Source organism: Ochotona princeps, chromosome 3, assembly GCF_030435755.1.
Source record: "Ochotona princeps isolate mOchPri1 chromosome 3, mOchPri1.hap1, whole genome shotgun sequence".
Classification (NCBI taxonomy): Eukaryota; Metazoa; Chordata; class Mammalia; order Lagomorpha; family Ochotonidae; genus Ochotona; species Ochotona princeps.
This window is the reverse complement of record NC_080834.1, coordinates 113,287,692-113,308,175: the sequence shown is the minus strand read 5'-3', so window position 1 is coordinate 113,308,175 and position 20,484 is coordinate 113,287,692. Positions and strand designations below refer to the sequence as shown.

The following is a 20,484-nucleotide window of genomic DNA, read 5'->3' as shown; positions in this document are numbered from 1 at the left end:
TTACATGATGAAATTGGGTTGAAAAATTATTTGTTTATTTGAAAGGCAAGGAGATTGATAGAAGTATCTTTCTGGCTGCTGGTTCCTTTCCCAAATGCTAGTGACAGCTGGAGCTAGTCGGGCCAAAGCCATGAGTCTGGCAAACAGTTTAGGTTTCCCGTGTCGGTGACTGGGACTCAGCGGCTTGAGCCATCACTCAGTGAGATCGCCCAGGTTATCAGCAGGAAGCTGGGATTTAAACAGAAGCACTCCAGTATGGAAAGTGAGTTTCCAACGCAGTGTTTTAACCATTGTTCCAGATGCCCACTTCTAAGCAAGTTTTTTTAACATTGATAATAGCATGTCTGATAAGGTACAAATTCTTAATTCAAGTGTTTTTTTCTCTTACATAGTGGTTTTGGGGAAGCATTCAAATGGATGCGCGAGCTGGAGAAACGATGTATTTGTATGAAAAGGTATGTGTTTTGTCCCTTAGTCATATTTTCTGTGAACTTGATTATATAAAAATACTACATCGCTACTTACAAGGTTTAGAGAACATGATATAATGTACATACATGTTGTCTCAATTGATTCTCAAATCGTGTTCTTGCTCTGTGTGCTTTTAAGTAGAAGCACTCAAAGTAATAGATATTATACTAATATGTATCACTTGCTAATTCTTGGTGATATGAAAATTAGCATCTTGAGAAATTTGGAACCTTTAAGGAAAGATAGGTTTTTATATAGTTAGATTTGAAAAATAATGTACTCAACAATAGAGTAATGTGTTCTAAGTAACCTGACTCTTTTTGGACTTAGGATTGAAAATAATGTTGGATCAATTTACTAAGCTGAGTGGTAAGGGTAGTCAAGTTAAAATAGTAGATGCAAACTTCAGAGTATGTTAAAATAGCAAGTAATTTAATATTATTTCTTTGAGTATGATTTTGAAAGGAGTGTGAAACATCAGCAGATAAGCTTAATAGGCAGAATCAAGGAGTTTTTGTTTTTTTTTTTAATAATCTAAAAATGTTTGGCTTTAAGGATTAGGAACCACTGAAGAATGTTAAGAGATGTCACTAAAAAGATGTTGATAGTAGAGTAGGCAGGTAACACCCAGCTTTTTTGTTGGCTCTCTGAAAGGTAATGCTGTTCATTAAAATGGCAGTAAGAGAAAGCTTATTTGAGATTTAATGAAGTAGTAATGAGTAAAATGTTGTAGATGAAGCATAAGTTTATTTCTCTATAACCTTATTGTGTTTTCCTTATGGTCTTTACTCTAAATGTGAAGTTTAAGTTTTAAAGCTGTATTTTAGATTAGGGAGGGAGCCAGTAAAGTCAAGTGTTAGTCAGCAAATATTGCAGGGTATCATGTCCAGTGATTGTACTAAGTGGTAGAGTTACAGTGAATAAAATCTGAGTAGTCCCTGCCCTTGTGGAGTTTATGTCCAGATGGAGGAGTAGTAGCAAATAAATAGGCAGACTAACAGATGAATGTGTAAAAGTGATAGTTGAAGGAAAAATGGATCATAGAGGTTGGACCATTGCAGTGATCTTTTGAAGCTTCAAATTTTCTTGACAGCATGTAGAATTGTATAATTGCACAAAATTCAGACTTGTTAAGACTCAAATATATTTTCCTCTTGTTTTATCTCAGTAAGGACTCATGGAATTAACATTGAGCTGTTGTGGGCTTTTGATTGCAGGCCAGCACTCCCGAGCTCAAGAAGTCCGTGTCACTGCTCTCTCTGAGTACCCCAAACAGCAATCGCAAAAGACGGCGTCTGAAGGAGTCGCTGGCTCAGCTTTCCAGAGAGACGGATTTGTCGCCTTTCCCTCCCCGCAAACGGCCGTCGGCTGAACATTCCCTTTCAATAGGGTCACTCCTGGATATCTCCAATACACCAGACTCCAGCATTAACTACGGAGGTAATTTATATTTTAAAATTGGTCTGTACAACTCAGTGGGGTAGAATAGTTGTTAAAACAGAGAATCGCTGCTTAGTTTAATATGAATGACTGCTTTGGGTTACTTTTGGTCTAATGCAGAACACACTTGAAAAGATAAGCATAATAATATTTTTGTTTGATGACTGGTTGTTTAATATATATACCAACTGCTTTATATATTTTGTGTATTTATAGTAGGTTTTATTATTCCTATTTTTTTTAAAAGATTTATTCTTGTTGGAAAGTCAGATACACAGAAAGGAGGAAAGACAGAGAGGGAGATCTTCCATCTGCTGATTCATTCCTCAAGTGGCTGCAATGACTGGAGCTGATCCAAAATTGGCAGCCAGGAGCCGCATCTCCCATGTGGGTGCAGGGTCCCAAAGCTTTGGGCCGTCCTCGATTGCTTTCCCAGGCCACAAGCAGGGAGCTGGATGGGAAGTACGGTGGCTGGGATACAAACCGGAGTCCAAATGGGATCCTGGTGCATGCAAGACGAGGACTTTAGCCACTAGGCTACTGTGCTGGGCTCTATTCCTATTTTTAATAGATGACTAAACTGAGGTATAGAGAAGTACTTTACCCAGGATTATACAGCTAGAGAGTTGAATTCTTTTCAAAAAGAAATTAGACACTCGCCAGAAAGAATTACACAGATGTCACATGAATTATAGAAAAACCAGAATGAAGTCAGAAGAGGATAAGCTTATTTAATACTGGAAGGCTACAGTTAATTCTTCTGTTTTTTTGGGGAGTAGTGGGGGAGTGGGTTCACTGTTATTGGAGGTGCTGCAATACCAGTTCTTCTCTTGATCATCAATATTTTTAAATTCTTAATTTACAAGTAAGTATTTTGTATTTTCTAAGTATAAGAAACAAAAAGTTGAAATCCTCCTTCCAAGACACCTTATTTATTATCCCGTTGTTCTTTTCCATTTCACATTGAATATTTTTAAAAAATTACCTGTATCCAATTGTTTTTGCTTGTCTTTTCAACCCGTTCCAATTCAGTCACAGTTCATTTTACATGAAAGTTGCTCTTGCTCAGTACAGTTTTTAAAGTCCTCAGCGTTCAACACATGAGAACTGCTACTGCCTGGACACGATTTCATCTTGACTTTTGTTATTTATTCCTCATTCTCTTTTGCTTTAGCTTCTCTTTCCCATCCAAGTACTTTCACAGTGGCATGGCTGTAGACGTTAACTTTCCTCTCCAATTCTGAATGTTCTGTCTTCAGCTTAGTCACATATTTTGAAATTGTATTCTCCCTAAATGATCTTAGGTGGTTCTGTGACTTTAAAGACCATTTCTGTGCTGAAGAGCATCACATTTGTCTTCTTCCCTGCCCACTTACCTACTGGATATCTCATTGGTCATGTTTGATAGACATCTTGAACTTACTAAGTGAAAACTCAGCTTCTCTCTACTCCTTCCAGCTGCTTTTTGCCGTCCTTTTATTGGTCTTTTTTTATAAAAAGGAGGTCACATGACTGCAGTTAGTTTTTAATGGATTCTAAATTTACTTTACCCTCTTCTATATGCAGTACTTAAAGGTATAGAAATCAGATCATGCACCACTCAGGTTTGAAGTCATTCATTAGCCTTGTATTGCTGTAGTGTTAAATCTATGTGCAGTCCTGCTCTCATGGTCGTACAAGGCTACGTAGTGTGATGTTCCTCTAATAACTGCTCTCTCAAGCTTTGCTCGTCTGTGATGCGTCCATACCTGAGGACCTTTGCACTTACCCTCTCTGCCTCAAGGCTTCTTATGGGATTCTCTGTAAAGTGAAGTCATGTTCTATCACTGCTTCCTGCCAAGCCCATTGCCTTCCTTGTGGCTGTCTTCAGTGTGATATCACTCAGTCTTGTCTATCTTATTTTCAAATCCCTGTACAGAGTAGGTACTCGCATATACACAGATTAAGTGGAAGGAATTCAAAGAATTTAAGTTTGGTCTAGAAAATAGGACAAGATAGATAGTAACATGCAAATTGAGTGTTTGAGGAGTAATGGATAGGTCAATTTCCTTGAAGTGTAGGATTAATAGTTACAGAGGTTAGTTGGAGCCTGCTTTTAGATTCCTTTGAAATCAAATTGGTGTGTCTGAACTATGGCTTATCTTCTACAAGGAATTCTAGAAACTCTGAGCTAGCAGATGGTAGAGTGTCTTGAATGTAGAGGAAAGATGATTTGAAGGCAGACTTCGAAGTGGTCTATTGTGTCTCTTGGAACAAGAGATGAGTCAGTGGTTTGAAAGAAGTAAGAAGCACTGGGAAAATATTGGATGGGGTATTAGGGGAATAAGAGATGTAAACAAAATATTTATTGAAATGAAAGCCACTTTGCTGTTAATAGGAAGTTTTTATTTTGGGAGGCAAATAGGAAATAGTAGTTTTAGGCAAATCCAGGTTACATGAAAGTAGAACTAACTACCCAGTAGACATTAGGAAAGGTTGAACCAAGTCCTTGCAAGGCACATATTTTTTTGCTAATATTTCTTTATTTTTTGTGGAAGTCAGATTTATAGAGAGAAGGAGAGACAGAAATATCTTGCATCTACTGGCTCACTCCAAAAGTGGTCGCAGTGGCTGGAGCTGAATTAAACTGAAGCCAGGAGCTAGGAACCTCCTCCAGGTTTCCCTTTGGGATGCAGGGTCAAGGCTTTGAGCCATCTTCAACTGCTTTTCTGGGCCGTCAGCAGGGAGCTAGAAGGGAAGTGGAGCAGCTGTGATACAAACTGGTGCCTGTCTGGAATCCCAATGCATGCAAGGCAAAGACATGAACCACTAGGCTACCATGCTGGGCCCACAAGGGGCATCATTATTAGATCATGCACATCTGAGACACTACAGGTCCTATAATCTAAATGACAAAGGATTTGGGGTGGTAAGAGGTAACTGGAGGGACTGCAGCTGGAGTTGGTCCTTTAGGAGAGAGCAGTAGGAAATGGAACCTTAAAACAGACATGGCAGCAGTAGTCTTATTAGGTACTCTCAAATAAGCTCTAATTTGTAGGCTGCTGCCTAGATGCAGTATCATTAAACTAGCCTACTGTATCAGGTTTTCCCAGCTGCAGTAACCAGTAGTGCCAGAGGCCTATGGCTCTGCCTATGTAGTCTTAACATGTTTGGTATGTGAGAAGTTTCTTTGATCTGTTATCTTTAGTAGGTATTCTAACTCTTGAGTAGACATGATTGTTTTTATTATGAAATTGTTGGAAGTTGTTTATCCTTGAATAAACTTGATGTGTTGGTAGTTTGTTTTCATGACACACATTACTATTTTGTTCATTCATTTTTCTATTGAAAAATTTTGATATTAGAAGATTCTGTATGTAATGTTGCAGTATTCTAATCATACTAAGAAATAGCATTTTAAGCTTTTCTGATATATATTTAGACCAATTTTCTCTGATGATATATATATGCACTATTGCATACATACATATGTGTATACATATAATGCATATTTCTCTTAGTCTGGGTTGGACTGGTTGTTTTATATTAAGAATGATACTTTGCATTAACAAAGAATTTTCAAGTAATGTTAACTTTTGTTTTAAGAGGGGACTTCCGCACATGCTAGTATATGTGAAAAGTTTACATCATGGTAATTGTGTGATATAGCTTTTGCCTCCTTTTCTCTAAAGAAGTCTTTTTTTTTGGATCTTTCTGTTTTATTATTTCAGCTTTACAAAATTTCCTATATCTTGTACTCAGATTCCCCAAGTGAAAATAATTGCTTTAGCATTCATTCAGCCAACACTGCTCTTTTAGTATATATACACACAGTTTGTGTACTTGTAATATTGACAGCAAATTACAGAGATGATCTAAATACTTAAATATCTGCTTCTCAAAATAGAGGGACATTTCTTAAATAAAATTCATTTCAATTATAAGGAGAAAATTAGCATTAATACTGTAAACTGCTCCATAGACCAGATTTCTTCAGTTGTTTTGCTAATACTTTAATATCCATCCTTTTTAGCAAAAAGTTGTTTTTTTTTTTCTCTGATCTGAGATCTAACCCAGGATCGCACATGGTTACATTATCTATTTCCAGTCTTCTCTCATCTGGAACCCTTTGTTGACTTTATCTAATGACCTTGACATCACTAAGGTTATAAGTAGCTTACTTAATAGAATGTCAATTTGGAGTGATGTTTGTGTCCTTATTTTTTTTTTTCTGGCCTTGAGTTATGAGGAAAGTTTATTTTAATGAACATCTCTGTCGTGGTGGTATGTTTAAAGAGCAGGCATTCTTTTCTCCCCGTTTTTTTGTATTAGGCCTGTACAGTGTGTGATACATGTTAAATCCTTCCATTAAATCCTTCCTCCCTTTTCCCTTTCAGAAACACCGAAATCTTGTACTAAATCATCTAAAAATTCCACTCCAGTTCCTTTAAAGCAGTCAGCCCGATGGCAGGTTGCGAAAGAGCTCTATCAGACTGAAAGTAATTATGTAAATATATTGGCGACAATTATTCAGGTAAGTGTGAGTTTAATTGTAAAATGATTTTTGCTCTAGTGGTTTTTTTTTTTTTTTTTGAAAGATTTATTCATTTTATTACAGCCAGATATACACAGAGGAGGAGAGACAGAGAGGAAGATCTTCCGTCCGATGATTCACTCCCCAAGTGAGCTGCAATGGGCCAGTGCGCGCCAATCCGATGCCGGGAACCTGGAACCTCTTCCGGGTCTCCCACGCGGGTGCAGTGTCCCAATGCATTGGGCCGTCCTCAACTGCTTTCCCAGGCCACAAGCAGGGAGCTGAATGGGAAGAGGAGCTGCCGGGATTAGAACCGGCGCCCATATGGGATCCTGGAGCTTTCAAGGCGAGGACTTTAGCTGCTAGGCCACGCCGCCGGGCCCGAAGAGGCAAATTCTTTTAACTGTTCTTTACTGTGGAAGAATTTGATTTCATTTTCAAAGACAAAAGAAAGCTTTGCTGGATATGTTATCCTAGGCCGACAATTTTTTTCTTTTAGAATCTGGAATATGTCACGCCATTGTCTTCTTGCCTGTAGAGTTTCCTGTGAGAGATCTCCTGTGAGCTTAATTGGCATTCCTTTATATGTCAACTGATTTTTTTCACGTGTACATTTAAGAATCTTTTCCTTATGTTCAGTTGAAGAGAGTTTGATAATCATGTGTCTTGGTGAAGATCGCTTTTGATCAAGCCTGTTGGGAGTTCTGTGCCCCTTCTGGATCTTGTTTCCCAATTCTTTCTCCAGATTAGGGAAATTTTCCTTTAGTATTTCACTAAATATATTTGTAAACCCAGCTTCTGTTTCTGCACCTTCAGGGACTCCCATAACTCTTAGATTTGGCCTCTTATTAGTGTCTTTCAGTTCTGGAATACTGTTTTTAGCCTGATCCAGCTCTGCTTCCAGCTTTTTGTTTGCTTCCCCCTAATGACAGGAAATAACTTCAAATTCTGAAATTCTTTCTTCTGCTTGCTTTATTCTATCTTGGAGACTCTCCATTGTACTTTCAATTTGCTCTACTGTGTTCTTAATTTCTGGTATATCTGCCTTGATTTGCTTTATTGCTTCCTTAAATTCTTTGAACTCTTGTATGTGTTTCTCATTGTTGATCAGAAGCTTTAAAATGAGTCTGTGTGCCCCATTTTCTCGATGTCTTCCTCAGTTAACTCTGAGGTTGGCATAGGGTTTTGCTCCTTTGCAGGGGAGTTTTTAGTAATATTCATTGTGCCTTTGTTTCTTGCTCTTGGTCATTGTACTTCTGGTTAGCAGAGTCTTCTCCTTGGGGTAGGTTTCTCAGCTGTGTCACTCACAGGTCTATAGTTTGATTTCACTTGTTGCAGTTGGTACACAACTCTTTGCTTGCAGCCACTTGCGCCACAATCTCCACCAAGTTCCAGGTCTGGGTTCTTATGTTAGATTTCCACCGTGGTCTCCACAGCCCCAGATCCTGTCTCACCACTCTCCACCTCCTGTGATACCATGGTCAGGCTGCACCACTGTCTCTGCAAGCTATCTCCCACTGCTGGTTGGAGCAGGTCCCAGAATTAGACACCAGGCGTCCTATTATATAGCTAGGTTGTTGGTGGTGCTGATCTTGTTGGAACCTGTTGGATGTTAGCTCTGGGTGCCACAGGGACCTATTTTGACCCTTACGATGCCACAGTCAGTATTATTTTCCTGCAGGACCAGTGCAATCCACTGAACTCAGTGAGTTCTCACGAGCTCAGCACATGCACAGTTCACTGTCATCCCCTGCAGTCCCAAAGCTTCTGCCACAGTGTACAAAATGGCGCCTGATGTACCACTACTAGAGTTCTTGATCTGCTGGCCATCAGATCTGAGGGCTACCCAGACCTTTCTTGGGTGGAACTGTAGAATGCCAGTTCATTGAGTCAGAAATGAGTTCACTCCCAGCTCAGTGTATGCCCAGTCCTTTCCCTTGCCTTTGCTCCTTATGCAAAATGGCGCCCAATTCAGCTCTAGGGGGCTGACTGGGCTGTGAAATCTACCCTGTTCTTGCACTGCCCATCTGGGATCTGCTGCTCTATCTCTGCTCCTGGTCAAATCAAATGGACCTGCAGGACGGACAGTTCTTTGTTTAGGTTTACCTCTCAAGCTCCTAGTGAAAGTCCCTTCCCACCTGGTTACTGGTGGAGTTCCGGCTGCTGGTGGAGTTCAGATTGCCATTAGCTGAATGCCTCTGGGGTTCAGTCACTGCAACACCACACCGTTGTGTCTGCTGCTTTCCTGTGTCTGTCAATCTCCAGGTACCCCTCTGTTGTTCTGTCCTTTCCTATTTCCTGGAATGTGTCCTCTCTGCTACATCCTGGTTAAATGTTTTTCCATCCGTTTAAACGTGTCCTTACCCTATTTCGCCATCTTGATTCTCCGAGACTGGAACTTTTTAAAGACTTCTTGTATTTATTTGAAAGAGTGGAGGCAGAGGGACAGTGAGTAGGGAAGAGAGAAGAGAGAGATCCCTAGATGGCAGTGACTGGACCAGGCCAAACCTGGAGTCATTTTCTCCGTCCAGGTCCCCCACCTGGGTGCAGCAGTTGCACCATGTTGTGCCGGCTTCCCAGGTGCATTGGCGGGAAGCTGGGTCTGAAGTGAAGCAGCTCAAACTTAAACCACTGTCCGTTTGGACTGCTCATGTCTCGGCAGGTGGCTTAACCAGCTGTTCCACAAAGCTGTACCTGTAACATAATATTTTATGATGTGCACATATATAGCTGTAAATCATGAATCAATAGAAAATGTTATGAAGGGAAACCTGTTTTTCTGTTTTTCTCTATCAACATCTCACATCTTAGTATCTATATTTTATTCTCAGTCTGTTTAAATTAATCTTTTATTTTCCCTTTAGTTATTTCAGGTTCCTTTGGAAGAGGAGGGACAACGTGGTGGGCCCATCCTTGCACCAGAAGAGATTAAGACAATTTTTGGTAGCATTCCAGATATCTTTGACGTACATACTAAGATAAAGGTAAATTTGTGAGTTAGGCTGGTAATGTAGTTCTTGTTATTTTTCAAGATCTTGTCATTAAATTTTATGTTGAATGCCTTGTTTCTTTGAATCATTTATTTCTTTGTTCCTATTCATTGATAGTATTTACAGTTTACCTCTTTGATTTCCATTAATCGTAAAAGTAAGGAATTAAGGCCTTGTGAAGTTTTTTATATAGTCATGTTGCTCCTGCTAGTATTCTTGGTTTCCTATTAGTGCTCATGGATTATATGTTGTTTCCCTTTGGTTTGATTGAAAATCCGTAGTAAAACCTTAAGGGGCCTAGAGGTCTTTACTTTATTTCTCTATGGGTAGATAAATGCTAAAGCCGTATTAATGTCCCTTTTACAATGATTGTCCTTTGATGAAAGTTCTGTTGATTTTCAAATACCAGATTCTTCTAATTGGGGCCAAGTTTAGTTACACTTATAAATCTCCTGCCTAAAAAAATGTTGAACTGTGTTCTGCTTTTCCTGTGTGATAACTGAGCATGACAGATGAGTATTCTTCTCAGAACAACCCATATTAATATTTATTACACGTTACTGTAAAGGATCAGTCTGAATTATTGAATGTTTTTAACAAGGAATGTTTAAATGTTTTTGATTTTAGTACACATTATAAATAAATATAAAGGATCTATCATTAGTCAAAATACAGATTACCAAATGCTTGCATTTCAGTTTGTATTTTATCAAAACCTAGACCATACTTCTTTATCTTTAGATCCAAAGAGAATTCTGAAGGAATTTTAGTTTGCTTACAAAGCTATAAAATTTCAGGCTAGATTACCCTTATTTCCTGTGAGGATTCTGAACACTTGAAGAAGATGGTATTTTTAGAATATCTTTGATTTATAAGAATCACTAGAAATTTCAATAAAGCGGAATGTCAAGTAATTTTTCTTGTTAGTGTTCTGCCACCAACATGTGGATCAATTTGCGTTTGTGTCATTTAATTAGTTGGTATGCAAGTTCCCACCTGAAAATACAAAGTATTATATACTCTTTATGTGCACAGGATCTTAGCCTTGGTTCAGAAAATCATGTTCTCTGACGGGTTGGAGCTTTGAAAAGGATTCTGATTGTTGAGTTTACTCACATATAGCATGGTTTTGTGAGATTCAGTATTCATTAATTTTTAGCTGATATCAGAGTTTAAAGCCTGTGAGTGTTTTTAAAGCATAAAACCATTACATGCTGTCAAATATTTGTAAAAATAAAAAGAACAGGAAAAAAAGAAACTAACTATAATTATATTTGTTTTATTCTTGTTTGTACATTTTGAAAAATATAGCCAACCATCTATTAAATATCACCATATCTAATGAGCAGTAAGTTAATATATTTAGAGATGTGAAAATGCTACACACAAAAATTAGGTTAATTCTAAAGTCATTTAATCATACTGGTTTCAGGGTTTGAATTTAGCCCCTAAATACTGGCCATGTATAGGTCTTCTTCGCAGTTTGTGGAAAAGTTAAATTAAAAGGTAATGCACATTTTTAATGTGCAATTTGAAGAGCCCTCATAGATATGCATGTATACATATGTATTCCTGTGTGTGTGTGTTAGTCATTTTGTGGTCTGAAGCATTATGGAACTGAGGAGAGTTAGAGCCTTGTTTTGAATTAGGCTTGGCCTTGGGGACTGCTGTAGGGGACTTCTAGCCAGGCCATTGAAGGTAATTCTGTATTAGCAATAAAGTTGTTTTACCCTCTGATTTGTTTTTTTGTTTTGTTTTGTTTTGTTTTATTTTAACTTTTCATAAAGAGCTTTTACTTTGCATTGACTGCTTGTCTGACTATTTGGCTGAAAGCTAGACTCTGTTGTGCCAATCTCAACTTTTGCCACATACGATACTCACATAATAACCATTTATAGCTTTTGACTTAAATTGAAATATGTATGATTCCTCCTTTCACTAAAACACTTAGATTGTTTAACTGGCATAATTTTAGAGAGAGAATAGGGAGGCCGAAAGTAAGGAAGAATGAGGGGAATAGAAAGTGACAGGCCAGTAGAGCAATTGAAAAACACACGTATTTGTTCATTAAAATATGCCATCTTATGAGTGTCATTTGTGGTGCCTCATAACAGTGACAATATTTACATCACAGATCATGATCATGGACCACCATAATAGATAGCAATAATGAAAAAGCATGAGAATTGCCAAAATGTGACACTGAGATGTGCAATGATGATATGCTTTTGGAGAAATAGCACCTGTAGACTTGCTTGACGCAAACCTTCTATTTTAGACAATGCAGTAAGATGAAGTAAGCTGTGTAGTCTTCCTCCCTGCTGCCTCCTATTCTTTCAAGTGCAGTTTTGATTGGGTGAGCCTTCCCAGTTTTTGACTTCTTACTCTGAGTTCATTTTTTTTTTAAAGAGAGTTACTTGTTTATTTGAAATTCAGTGTTAAAGAGAGAGAAGAAACAAAGAGATCTTCCATTTGTGTTTCTTTTCTTTCTTTCTTTTTTTCTTTCTACTCCCCAAGTGGCTGCAATGGGCTGGAGTAGGGTCAGCCAGAAGCTCCTTCCAGGTCTCCCACATGGATGCAGGGTCCCATGCACCTGGGCCTTCTTCCACTGCTTTCCCAGGTGCATTGGCACAGTGCTGTTTTGGCAGTGGAGCAGCTGAGACACAAACCAGTGCTCATATGGGATGGTGGTGTTACAGGCAGTGGCTCAACAAGCTACACCAGTACTCTGGCCTCTGAGGTCTCTGTTATGCTATCAAAAATAATTTTTGTCCCTTTTTTTAACAAAATTTTTCTCCATTTTATGTACAGGGCAGTAGATTTGAAACTCAACATTCATTTTCATTTTTAAAGTTGAAGAACTTTTGTTCATATGGGTTTCATTTGTTGGTATTAGTGAAAATGAAAGCAGTATTTTTGAGATATACAAATTTTTTTCAATAGCTTAATTGAGGTAGTTTGTCTTTTTTTTTTCTAAGATTCAGTTTACTTACTTAAAAGTCAAAACTTCGAGAGAGATTGATCTTCCATCCTGTGGTTCACGCCTCACATGACCACAGCAGTGAGAGCTGGTCAGGCTGAATCCGTTAGCCAGGAGCTTGTTCTGGGTCTCCCGCGGTGGTGGCAGGGGCCCTCCCAGGTACATTAGGCATGAGCTGAATTAGAAGTGAAGCAGGGAGAATAGCACTGCCTCCTTGTAGGATGCTTGCTGGGCTGTGTGTGCTGTGCCAGAGTGCTAGCCACTTTGTGTCTTCATTGAATATATGTTTTAGTTATTTTAGTAGCTTTGCGCTGTGACATAATCATCACCATAAATCCATCTTAGAACATTTTCACTCTCTATTCCTCTAAGATTCCTTGTACCAGCAGCAGGTTTAAAAGCAGGTTTAAAGCAGCAGGTTTAAAGGGTATAATTAACAATAGTAAATAAAATGTTAGAGTTAATAAGATACTGAGTTACCATAATGTATTGAGAAGTTAGGCCTCTTGTTACTGATTTGACTATATTTTCGTGATGATTTTTTAAAGATTTATTTATTTGTATTGCAAAGTCAGATTTACAGATAGAAGGAGACAGAAAGATCTCACTCCCCAAGTGACCACAGCAGCTGGAGCTGAGCCAGTCTGAAGCTAGGACCCAGTAGCTTCCTCCAGGTCTCCCACTAGGCTATCATGCAGGGCCCTTCTTGATTACTTTTTAAAGTATATTTTCTTGGTTGTCAAAAAGTTAATTCCAGGCCTGGAACGGTAGCCTAATGGCTAAAGTCCTTGCTCTGCATGTGCCGGGATCCAATATGGGCACAGTTTCTGTATCCCAGATGCTCTACTTCCCATCAAGCTCCCTACTTATGGTCTGAGAAAGTAGTAGAGAATGACCTATAGCCTTGGGACCCTGCACCTGTGTGGGAGATCTGGGAAGGAGCCTCCTGGCAGCTCAGATCCACCCATTGCAGCCACTTGGGGAGTGAACCAGTGGGTGGAAGATCTTTCTCTCTGTCTCTACTTTTGTATAAGTCTGACTTTCCAATTAAAAAACTAAATAATCTTAAAAAAAAAAGTTAATTCCTTGTTGAGGAAAAAGAATGGGAAGAATGAGAGTAATTATTTAGCCTGTCAAATTAAGATAGTTAGCAAGTTCTCTCTTTCATTCGCTCAGAAATATTAAAAGATATATATAGAGCTGTCGAGTTTAGTCTTTAATGTTTTAATATGTTCTATTCCAGGATGATCTTGAAGACCTTATTGTTAACTGGGATGAGAGCAAAAGCATTGGTGACATCTTTCTTAAATATGTGCGTATCTTATTTAAATTTTTGGGTTAAAATATGTTGTCAAAGACTGGCAGGGAAGTTTTATAACTTGACATGAATCTATTTACACAATATATTAGAAATATCTTTTTTTTGTTTTTTGTTTTTTGAAATGTGTTTTTCTATACACAACTTAGCCTCGGGATAGACCAAGAGAATTGGCAGAAGAACAATCAATGTTGTGCTGTGTTGTGATTGCTCTGCTGTATGGCTGCAAGGCTATGATTTTTTTAAGCTTGCTTTAATTTTTTATTTTCCTTTTTTCTTTTTCAGCTGATACCACTTTTTGCTTTGTTTCTGTTTAAAGATGTCTAATGAATTCTTTCTTTACTAACAAAATAATCTGCTTAAGTTTATAAATAGTTATTTTGGTGAGGTGCTATGGATGAGTTTTACCATATGCTTCTCTAACTTGGAGTGGCTTTGTAAGTTCCAGTGCTTTGAGTACTGGCATATGTAATCTTACTTTCAGCAATGTCTCTTCTCAACTTTCTTTCTTCCCATAAAAGTCTTAGATATTTTTTCTGGTTGGTTGAAAATTTCAAATGTGCCAAGTATCACACATGCCTTTTTGATATCTAGCTCTCAAATTAGCAAAGACATTTTCCCTTTTCTTTTTTGCATTTTTAGGAATATAACTGATCATCTTAACAGTTATTTTGATTCTCTCATAAATAATAATAGTGTGCTCTGGCTGCAGATTTATTCGTTGTAGCTTAATGTTTTCTGAGCTTATAGAAGTTTTGAAATTCTGTTTGCCATGTTTGTATCAACACTAAAAGGTTTAGTTTAGTTTTCCTTTCTGAATCTTTGTTTCCTTTTTTTCAAAAATAAAACCCAACAAAACCAACTTAAATTTTTAGAGAGTTGAGTGAGAGTGTTCCCATCTACTGGTTGACTCGCCAAATATGCTTGACTGTTGGCACTGGTCTGAGGCTGAGCCAGGAGCCAGCAACCCAGTTTGTTTATCACTTGGGTGGCAGGAAACCAGATCTTGAGCCGTTCATGCTGCTGAAGGAGCAGGAAGCTGGAGTTAGAAACTGGAGGCAGGTAGCAAACACTGTTCTGATGGGTATGAGCTGCAGCCGTCTTAACCACAAAGCTAAACAGTTGCCCCTTTGTTTACTTTTTAAAAAAAAATTCATTTATTTTACTTGAAAGTCAGAATTACAAAGAGAGACAGAGATCTTCATCTGTGGTTTGCTTTCCAAATGGCTGCTAGTGCCAGAAATGGACTAGTCCGAAAGCAGGAGCCAGGAGCTTCTTCCAGGTCTCCCATGTGGCTGCAGGGTCCCAAGGACTTGGGCCGTTCTTTACTTCCTTCCCCACTCGTCAGCAGGGGCATAGATCAGAAGTGGAGCAGCCAGAACTCCAGTGAGCCCTCTTTGGGATGCTGGCACTGGAGGCAGAGGAGTAGCCTCTTGTGCCCTCCCAGCCCCCCCACTTTGTCTGCTTTTAAGCTTAAAACTGTGTGTACCAATTGACACGTGTTGTTTGTCAGTTAACTTTCTTTAGTAAGAATTTATGATGTGAATGTCTATATTGTGATCAAAACATGCAAACTGGTTTTTTTTTGCCTACAGTATGTGACTGTTGATTGTCTTTCCATTGTCTGAGGGTAATGTGCATATAACAAGTTGATTTTTTTTTTCCTGTTTCTTCTTCCTAGTCAAAAGATTTGATAAAGACCTACCCTCCCTTTGTAAACTTCTTTGAAATGAGCAAGGAAACTATTATTAAATGTGAAAAACAGAAACCAAGGTTTCATGCTTTTCTCAAGGTAATAAATATGCGCTTCTCTCAAACAAAATCAGGAATAATTCTGAAGGAATTCATTAATAACAAAAAGTAAATTATAACTTTCATAAAGCTGTGTCCGTGGAAGAATATATTAGTATCTGTTCATTTTAGTTGTACTTGTGGGTGGCAGATTTTATCTTTTGAAGACTTAAGGTAGCTGAGTAAATGAGAATGTCCTTTGTTAGCTGAGGTGTTTTTGGGAGCCTGAAATATCCATATGTTCTCTATTGAGACATTAATGGCAAAGTATAATCTCATAAAGGTAGGCTGTCTAATCTTTGCAGAAAATATCTTTTAATTGTTGGATGAATCAATTCCTTTCAGATAAATCAAGCCAAACCAGAATGTGGACGGCAAAGCCTTGTTGAACTTCTCATCCGACCGGTGCAGAGGTTACCCAGCGTTGCATTGCTGTTAAATGGTACTTGTCTGATCTGTTGTGTGACTCTTCTACATGTCTATGGGAAATTAAAAAAAAAAAAAAAAAGTTAGAATTATTTTCAAAGTTTCTAGATTTTTATCATTCAGTATCATTCAATATATATATGTTTATATATATACAAATAAAAGATTTATTTATTTTTATTTGAAAGGCAGATTTTTAGAGAGGAGAACCAGAGGAAGACCTTCAGATCACTGGTTTACTCTTCAAAGGGCCACAATGGCTGGACCTGAGTCGATCCAAAGCCAGGCACCAAGAGCGTTTTCCAGGTCTCTCATGTGGGCCACCCTTCATTGCTTTCCTAGGCCATAATCAGGGAGCTGGATGGAAAGAGCAGCAGCCAGGACATGAACCAGCTCTCATACGGGATGCCGGTGCTTGAAGGTGGAGGATTAGCTCCTTCAGCCATTGGTGCCAGCCCCCTCAAAATAATCAGGTTCTAAAACACTTTAGCGTGGTCTGAAATATTTTCTTCTGATGAGCAATGTCTTTTTTTTTTTTTAATATTTTAAAATTTTAATTTTGAAAGTCAGAGAGGGGGAGATAAGGAGAGAAAAATCTGCTGATTGACTTTCCTGCAGTGGGTCAGGTCATTGCTAAGAGCCAGACACTCCATCTGAACCCTTCAGTTGTGCGGCAGGGGCACACACACTTCAGCTGTTTTCTCCTGCTTTTCCTAGATTACTAGCAGGTGGCTGGACGGGAAGTGGAGCAGCTGTAGCACAGACTGCATCTGTGTAGGATGCTGGCATCTCAGGTGCCAAATGCCAGGCTGCGTATTTGACTTTTTGTATTTCAACTTTTAAATTTCTGCTTGTATTTCGTCATATGTCACTAATACAAACAATTTACATCTAAGTAAACACGAAATTCATCCACAAGAATCATAACGAGAGAGATGATTCACGCATCCAAGTGTTTTTGGTCTTGTCCTGAATTTTAGTAAAGTTCTGTGTGTGGCATTATACTTTTTTTAACTTTAGATTATTTAGCATACTCTCAAACATCTGTTTATTCAAGAAGGTAAAGCATAGACATCAGTCAGTGGATGGAAGTTTTATAGCAGAATTTTGTTTGTTTGTTTGCAACTTATTTGTTTGAGTCAGTTACAGAAAAAAGAGGGAGAGACAGGGAGATCTATGGCTCACCCCCCTGCCAGATAGACACAATGACTATGGTTGGGCTGGGTCTCAGTAAGGAGCTTTTGATTCACATGGTTACGGGAGCCCAAGTTCTTGGGATATCTTCTGTTTTCCCAGGCCATCAGCAGAGAGCTAGATTAAGAGCCAGAATTTAAACTAGGGTCCATAGGGAATGCTGGCATTGCAGGCCACAGCTTTTCCTGCTATACCACGATGCCAGCCCTCTGTTCACTGGCTTACTCTGAAAATAACTGCAATTGGGATTGAGCCAGGAGCCACAAACTGCATCCAGGTTTCCCACGTGGATATCAAGGGCTTGGACTTGTGCCCTCATCTACTGTCTTCTGTGTGGGTTAACAGGGAGCTGGATCAGAAGTGGAGCAACCAGGAAGTAAACTGGGAATCCAGTATGGGATGCGAGTATTGTAACTGATGGCTTAACTTGTTGAACCACTGCAGAGTGTTTTTAGGAATAACTTTTGCCTGTGTTAAAATTAAAGAAAAGCATCATATTCCTTTGTATTTAACTGACTAAAGTAGTATTTAGAATGTCAGTCTTTGTTCTAAAGGTATATTTTTAATTTACTTAAAAGGTACTGTTACAGAAAGAAAAGGTAAGAGAGAAGGAAGGAGAGAGATCTTGTTGGAGCGGCTGGGGCTGTGCCAAGCTCATGTCAGGAGCCTGCAGCTTCTTCCATGTCTCCCAGAGGGGTCCATGGGCCCCAGCAACTGAGCTGTTTGCTGCTGCTTCTCTGGTCATTAGCAGGGAGTCAAATAGGAAGTGGAACAGCTGGGTCTTTAACTGGTGCCCACATGGGGATGGTGGTGATACAGGTGCAAGGTAAATTATAAACAAACCTGCAGTAAAGAATTTTGTCTTTTAGTTTGACATATTAGTAATATGTGCAGTAAACAAGAATCTGTAAACAATTAAACTAAGACTGTATTTTGCCAGTTTGTATGTCACAGTTAGTATTTCATTTTGTACTTATAGAAATCCCATGTTGTCATGACTAAATGCACTTGATTTCTAACCTTTTCTCTTTCTCTTTTTTTTTTTCCTAGTATTCCATATCAAAGTTATGTAGACATGGTACTAGACTGAGCAAACATTGGGTTTAATGCCTGATTTAAGCAACCTGGATAAAAAAGTCACCATATGAAATATGAACCTTTAAAATAACAGCAAAACCTGCAATGAAAGACACAAAATGCAGTTAGGGTTCCAGGATAAAATATAAAACAGTATTGATTTATAAGCTATTTGAGGTTCATGTTTTTCTCATATAGCATATGGACAGAGTTGGAGGAATCTAGGAGTGGCGTTACAAGAAAGAATTGAGATAGGTAACAAAATTTATTTACTTTGAAAACTTAGTCAAGTAGGGAATTCTTGATGTGTCAGAAACTTTTAGGGAACATTGCTTAAAACTTTCGCTTTCAAATTTTTATGTTTTTGAAAGGGAAAGTTAGGGAGAGACAGAGGTCTTCCATCTGCTCGTTCATTTCCCAGATGGCCTCAACAGTCGGAGCTGGGCCAAGCAAAAGCCAGGAACTGGGAGCGTCATCCAGGTCTCCCATGTCGGTGCAGGGCCAAGCATGTGGGCCTTCTTCCACTGCTTTCCCAGACACATTAGCAGGGAGCTGAATTGAGGTGGAGCAGCCTGGACTTGAACCAGTGCCAATAGGCAGTGCTGCTGCTGTGTGCTGCAGCTTAACCAGCTACACCTACTTAAAACATCTAAGGTATAAATTAGATGTTATTTCTAAAAATCATGTGGCCTGGCACTGGGGTAGCTGAAAGCTCCCACCTGGATGCCGCTGCCCCGTGTGGATGTGGCTGTTTCCAGAGTGAATTGAATTAGTGGAAGGAAGCTTTAAAAAAAAAATCAACTTGAATCAAGGGCAACAAATGTATCTCTTAGATGGCAAATCATTGAATTTGTTTTAATCATGGAAAAAACATTATTACAGATCTTAAAAAGCATACGGTTGATGAAAACCCTGACAAAAGTACTTTAGAAAAAGCTATTGGATCACTAAAGGAAGTAATGACGTAAGTGTATTATCTTGATTTTTTTTTTCCTTAGGTTGTTGTTCACTTTAACATTTTTTATTGCTAGAATTTTATGTTATTAAATTGCCAAGATTGATTGGAAATGTGTTAATGAAACTGATTTGGGAATGGGGTCGATAGCATTTTCATTGCTTGGTATAGGTCTAATTTGGGGGAGATACAGCTTTGATCTGAAATAATCTGTTCTGCTTGTTGTCATCAGAGTAGACAACTGTTGTCCTGAACAATTTTGCTTCAGGGAAGGTACTTTCAAGAGTCTACTCTATGGACTTTGAGTGTATTTATAGAATAAATGATTCTTGAGATTTCATGTGGAGCTTCTTATATAGTTGTTTCTCAGCATATTCACAAAGGGCCTACAGAAGAATAGTACCAGCTCCAAAGAGGATTCAGACTCAGCAAGACATAACCGGCCTGGGCTTCTGTGGCTTCTCTTTGTTCCTCCTCATGCTTTCCCTCTTTCCTTTCTCCTGTTTCTACTTCCTCTCCGTTTCTCTCCTCTCCCTTCACTTTTTTTTTCTGTTTTTCTTTGTATTCATATTTTGCATATTTATCCTCCAGCCTTCATTCATACTTTTGTTTATTGGGACCAAATTAGTAGTTTTGAAGCTATGGTAATAATTTTCTGTATATTTTCAGCACTATTTAAAATACTCTGCCACACATTTTTTTACCTTGCTCCCTTCAACAGCTGTTTGCATGTTCATAAGAGGAAAAGAGTGAGGTTGTTACATGCCGCGTTTGCCTTTTTCAGCTTTAGAGTAAAAAGCAACTTATATTATTTTTTAATTTATGTAATTTAACATATGTAAGTATAGCTCGTAATGTGACCTTGATAGTAAACAGAACAGTAGTTTGACCAGCTGTGTCTGCTGGAATAGTGTCAGGCCTGCTCCTGCAGGGATCATAAGCTGATTCAATAAAGCAAATGATTGAAGACTTCTTTTTTGTTCCAATGTTATTTTAACTTGCTGACAACTTAAAAATAATTTTAATATATTCCTCCCTAAGAGCCATGCTCATAGAATTTAAATAAATGTTGAATTATAAGGGAATGAGATTTTAATGTTCAGTTGTGATGCTGATTTATAAACCTGACAGAATCTGAGTAGGTCTATATTCTTGAGATGTCTTTGACATTTAGCATAAAGATTAAATGTATGTTATGGTGATTGAAACAGCTGTGCATATCCAGTAAAAGAGATAATGAGACGTCATCACTTCACCAGACTTTGTCTTTTATGGAATCTGCCCCCTTCCTGCAAGCTTAAAAACCTAAAATGGTGTTATAAAAACATA

General features: G+C 38.4%; 1 protein-coding gene across 11 annotated transcripts in view; it reads left to right on the top strand.

Annotated features, from left to right (window-relative positions):
• The window catches only part of ECT2 (epithelial cell transforming 2), a 53,985-nt gene that overhangs the window by 12,539 nt on the left and 20,962 nt on the right, over window positions 1-20,484 (top strand). For all 11 annotated transcript variants that reach the window (XM_058661095.1, XM_058661092.1, XM_058661093.1 and 8 more), the window contains 8 exons: window positions 393-455; window positions 1,689-1,911; window positions 6,288-6,424; window positions 9,289-9,408; window positions 13,638-13,706; window positions 15,394-15,504; window positions 15,849-15,945; window positions 19,083-19,164. In XM_058661095.1, coding sequence (XP_058517078.1) covers window positions 393-455; window positions 1,689-1,911; window positions 6,288-6,424; window positions 9,289-9,408; window positions 13,638-13,706; window positions 15,394-15,504; window positions 15,849-15,945; window positions 19,083-19,164 — 902 coding nt within the window. The remainder of the gene's footprint in view (window positions 1-392; window positions 456-1,688; window positions 1,912-6,287; window positions 6,425-9,288; window positions 9,409-13,637; window positions 13,707-15,393; window positions 15,505-15,848; window positions 15,946-19,082; window positions 19,165-20,484) is intronic.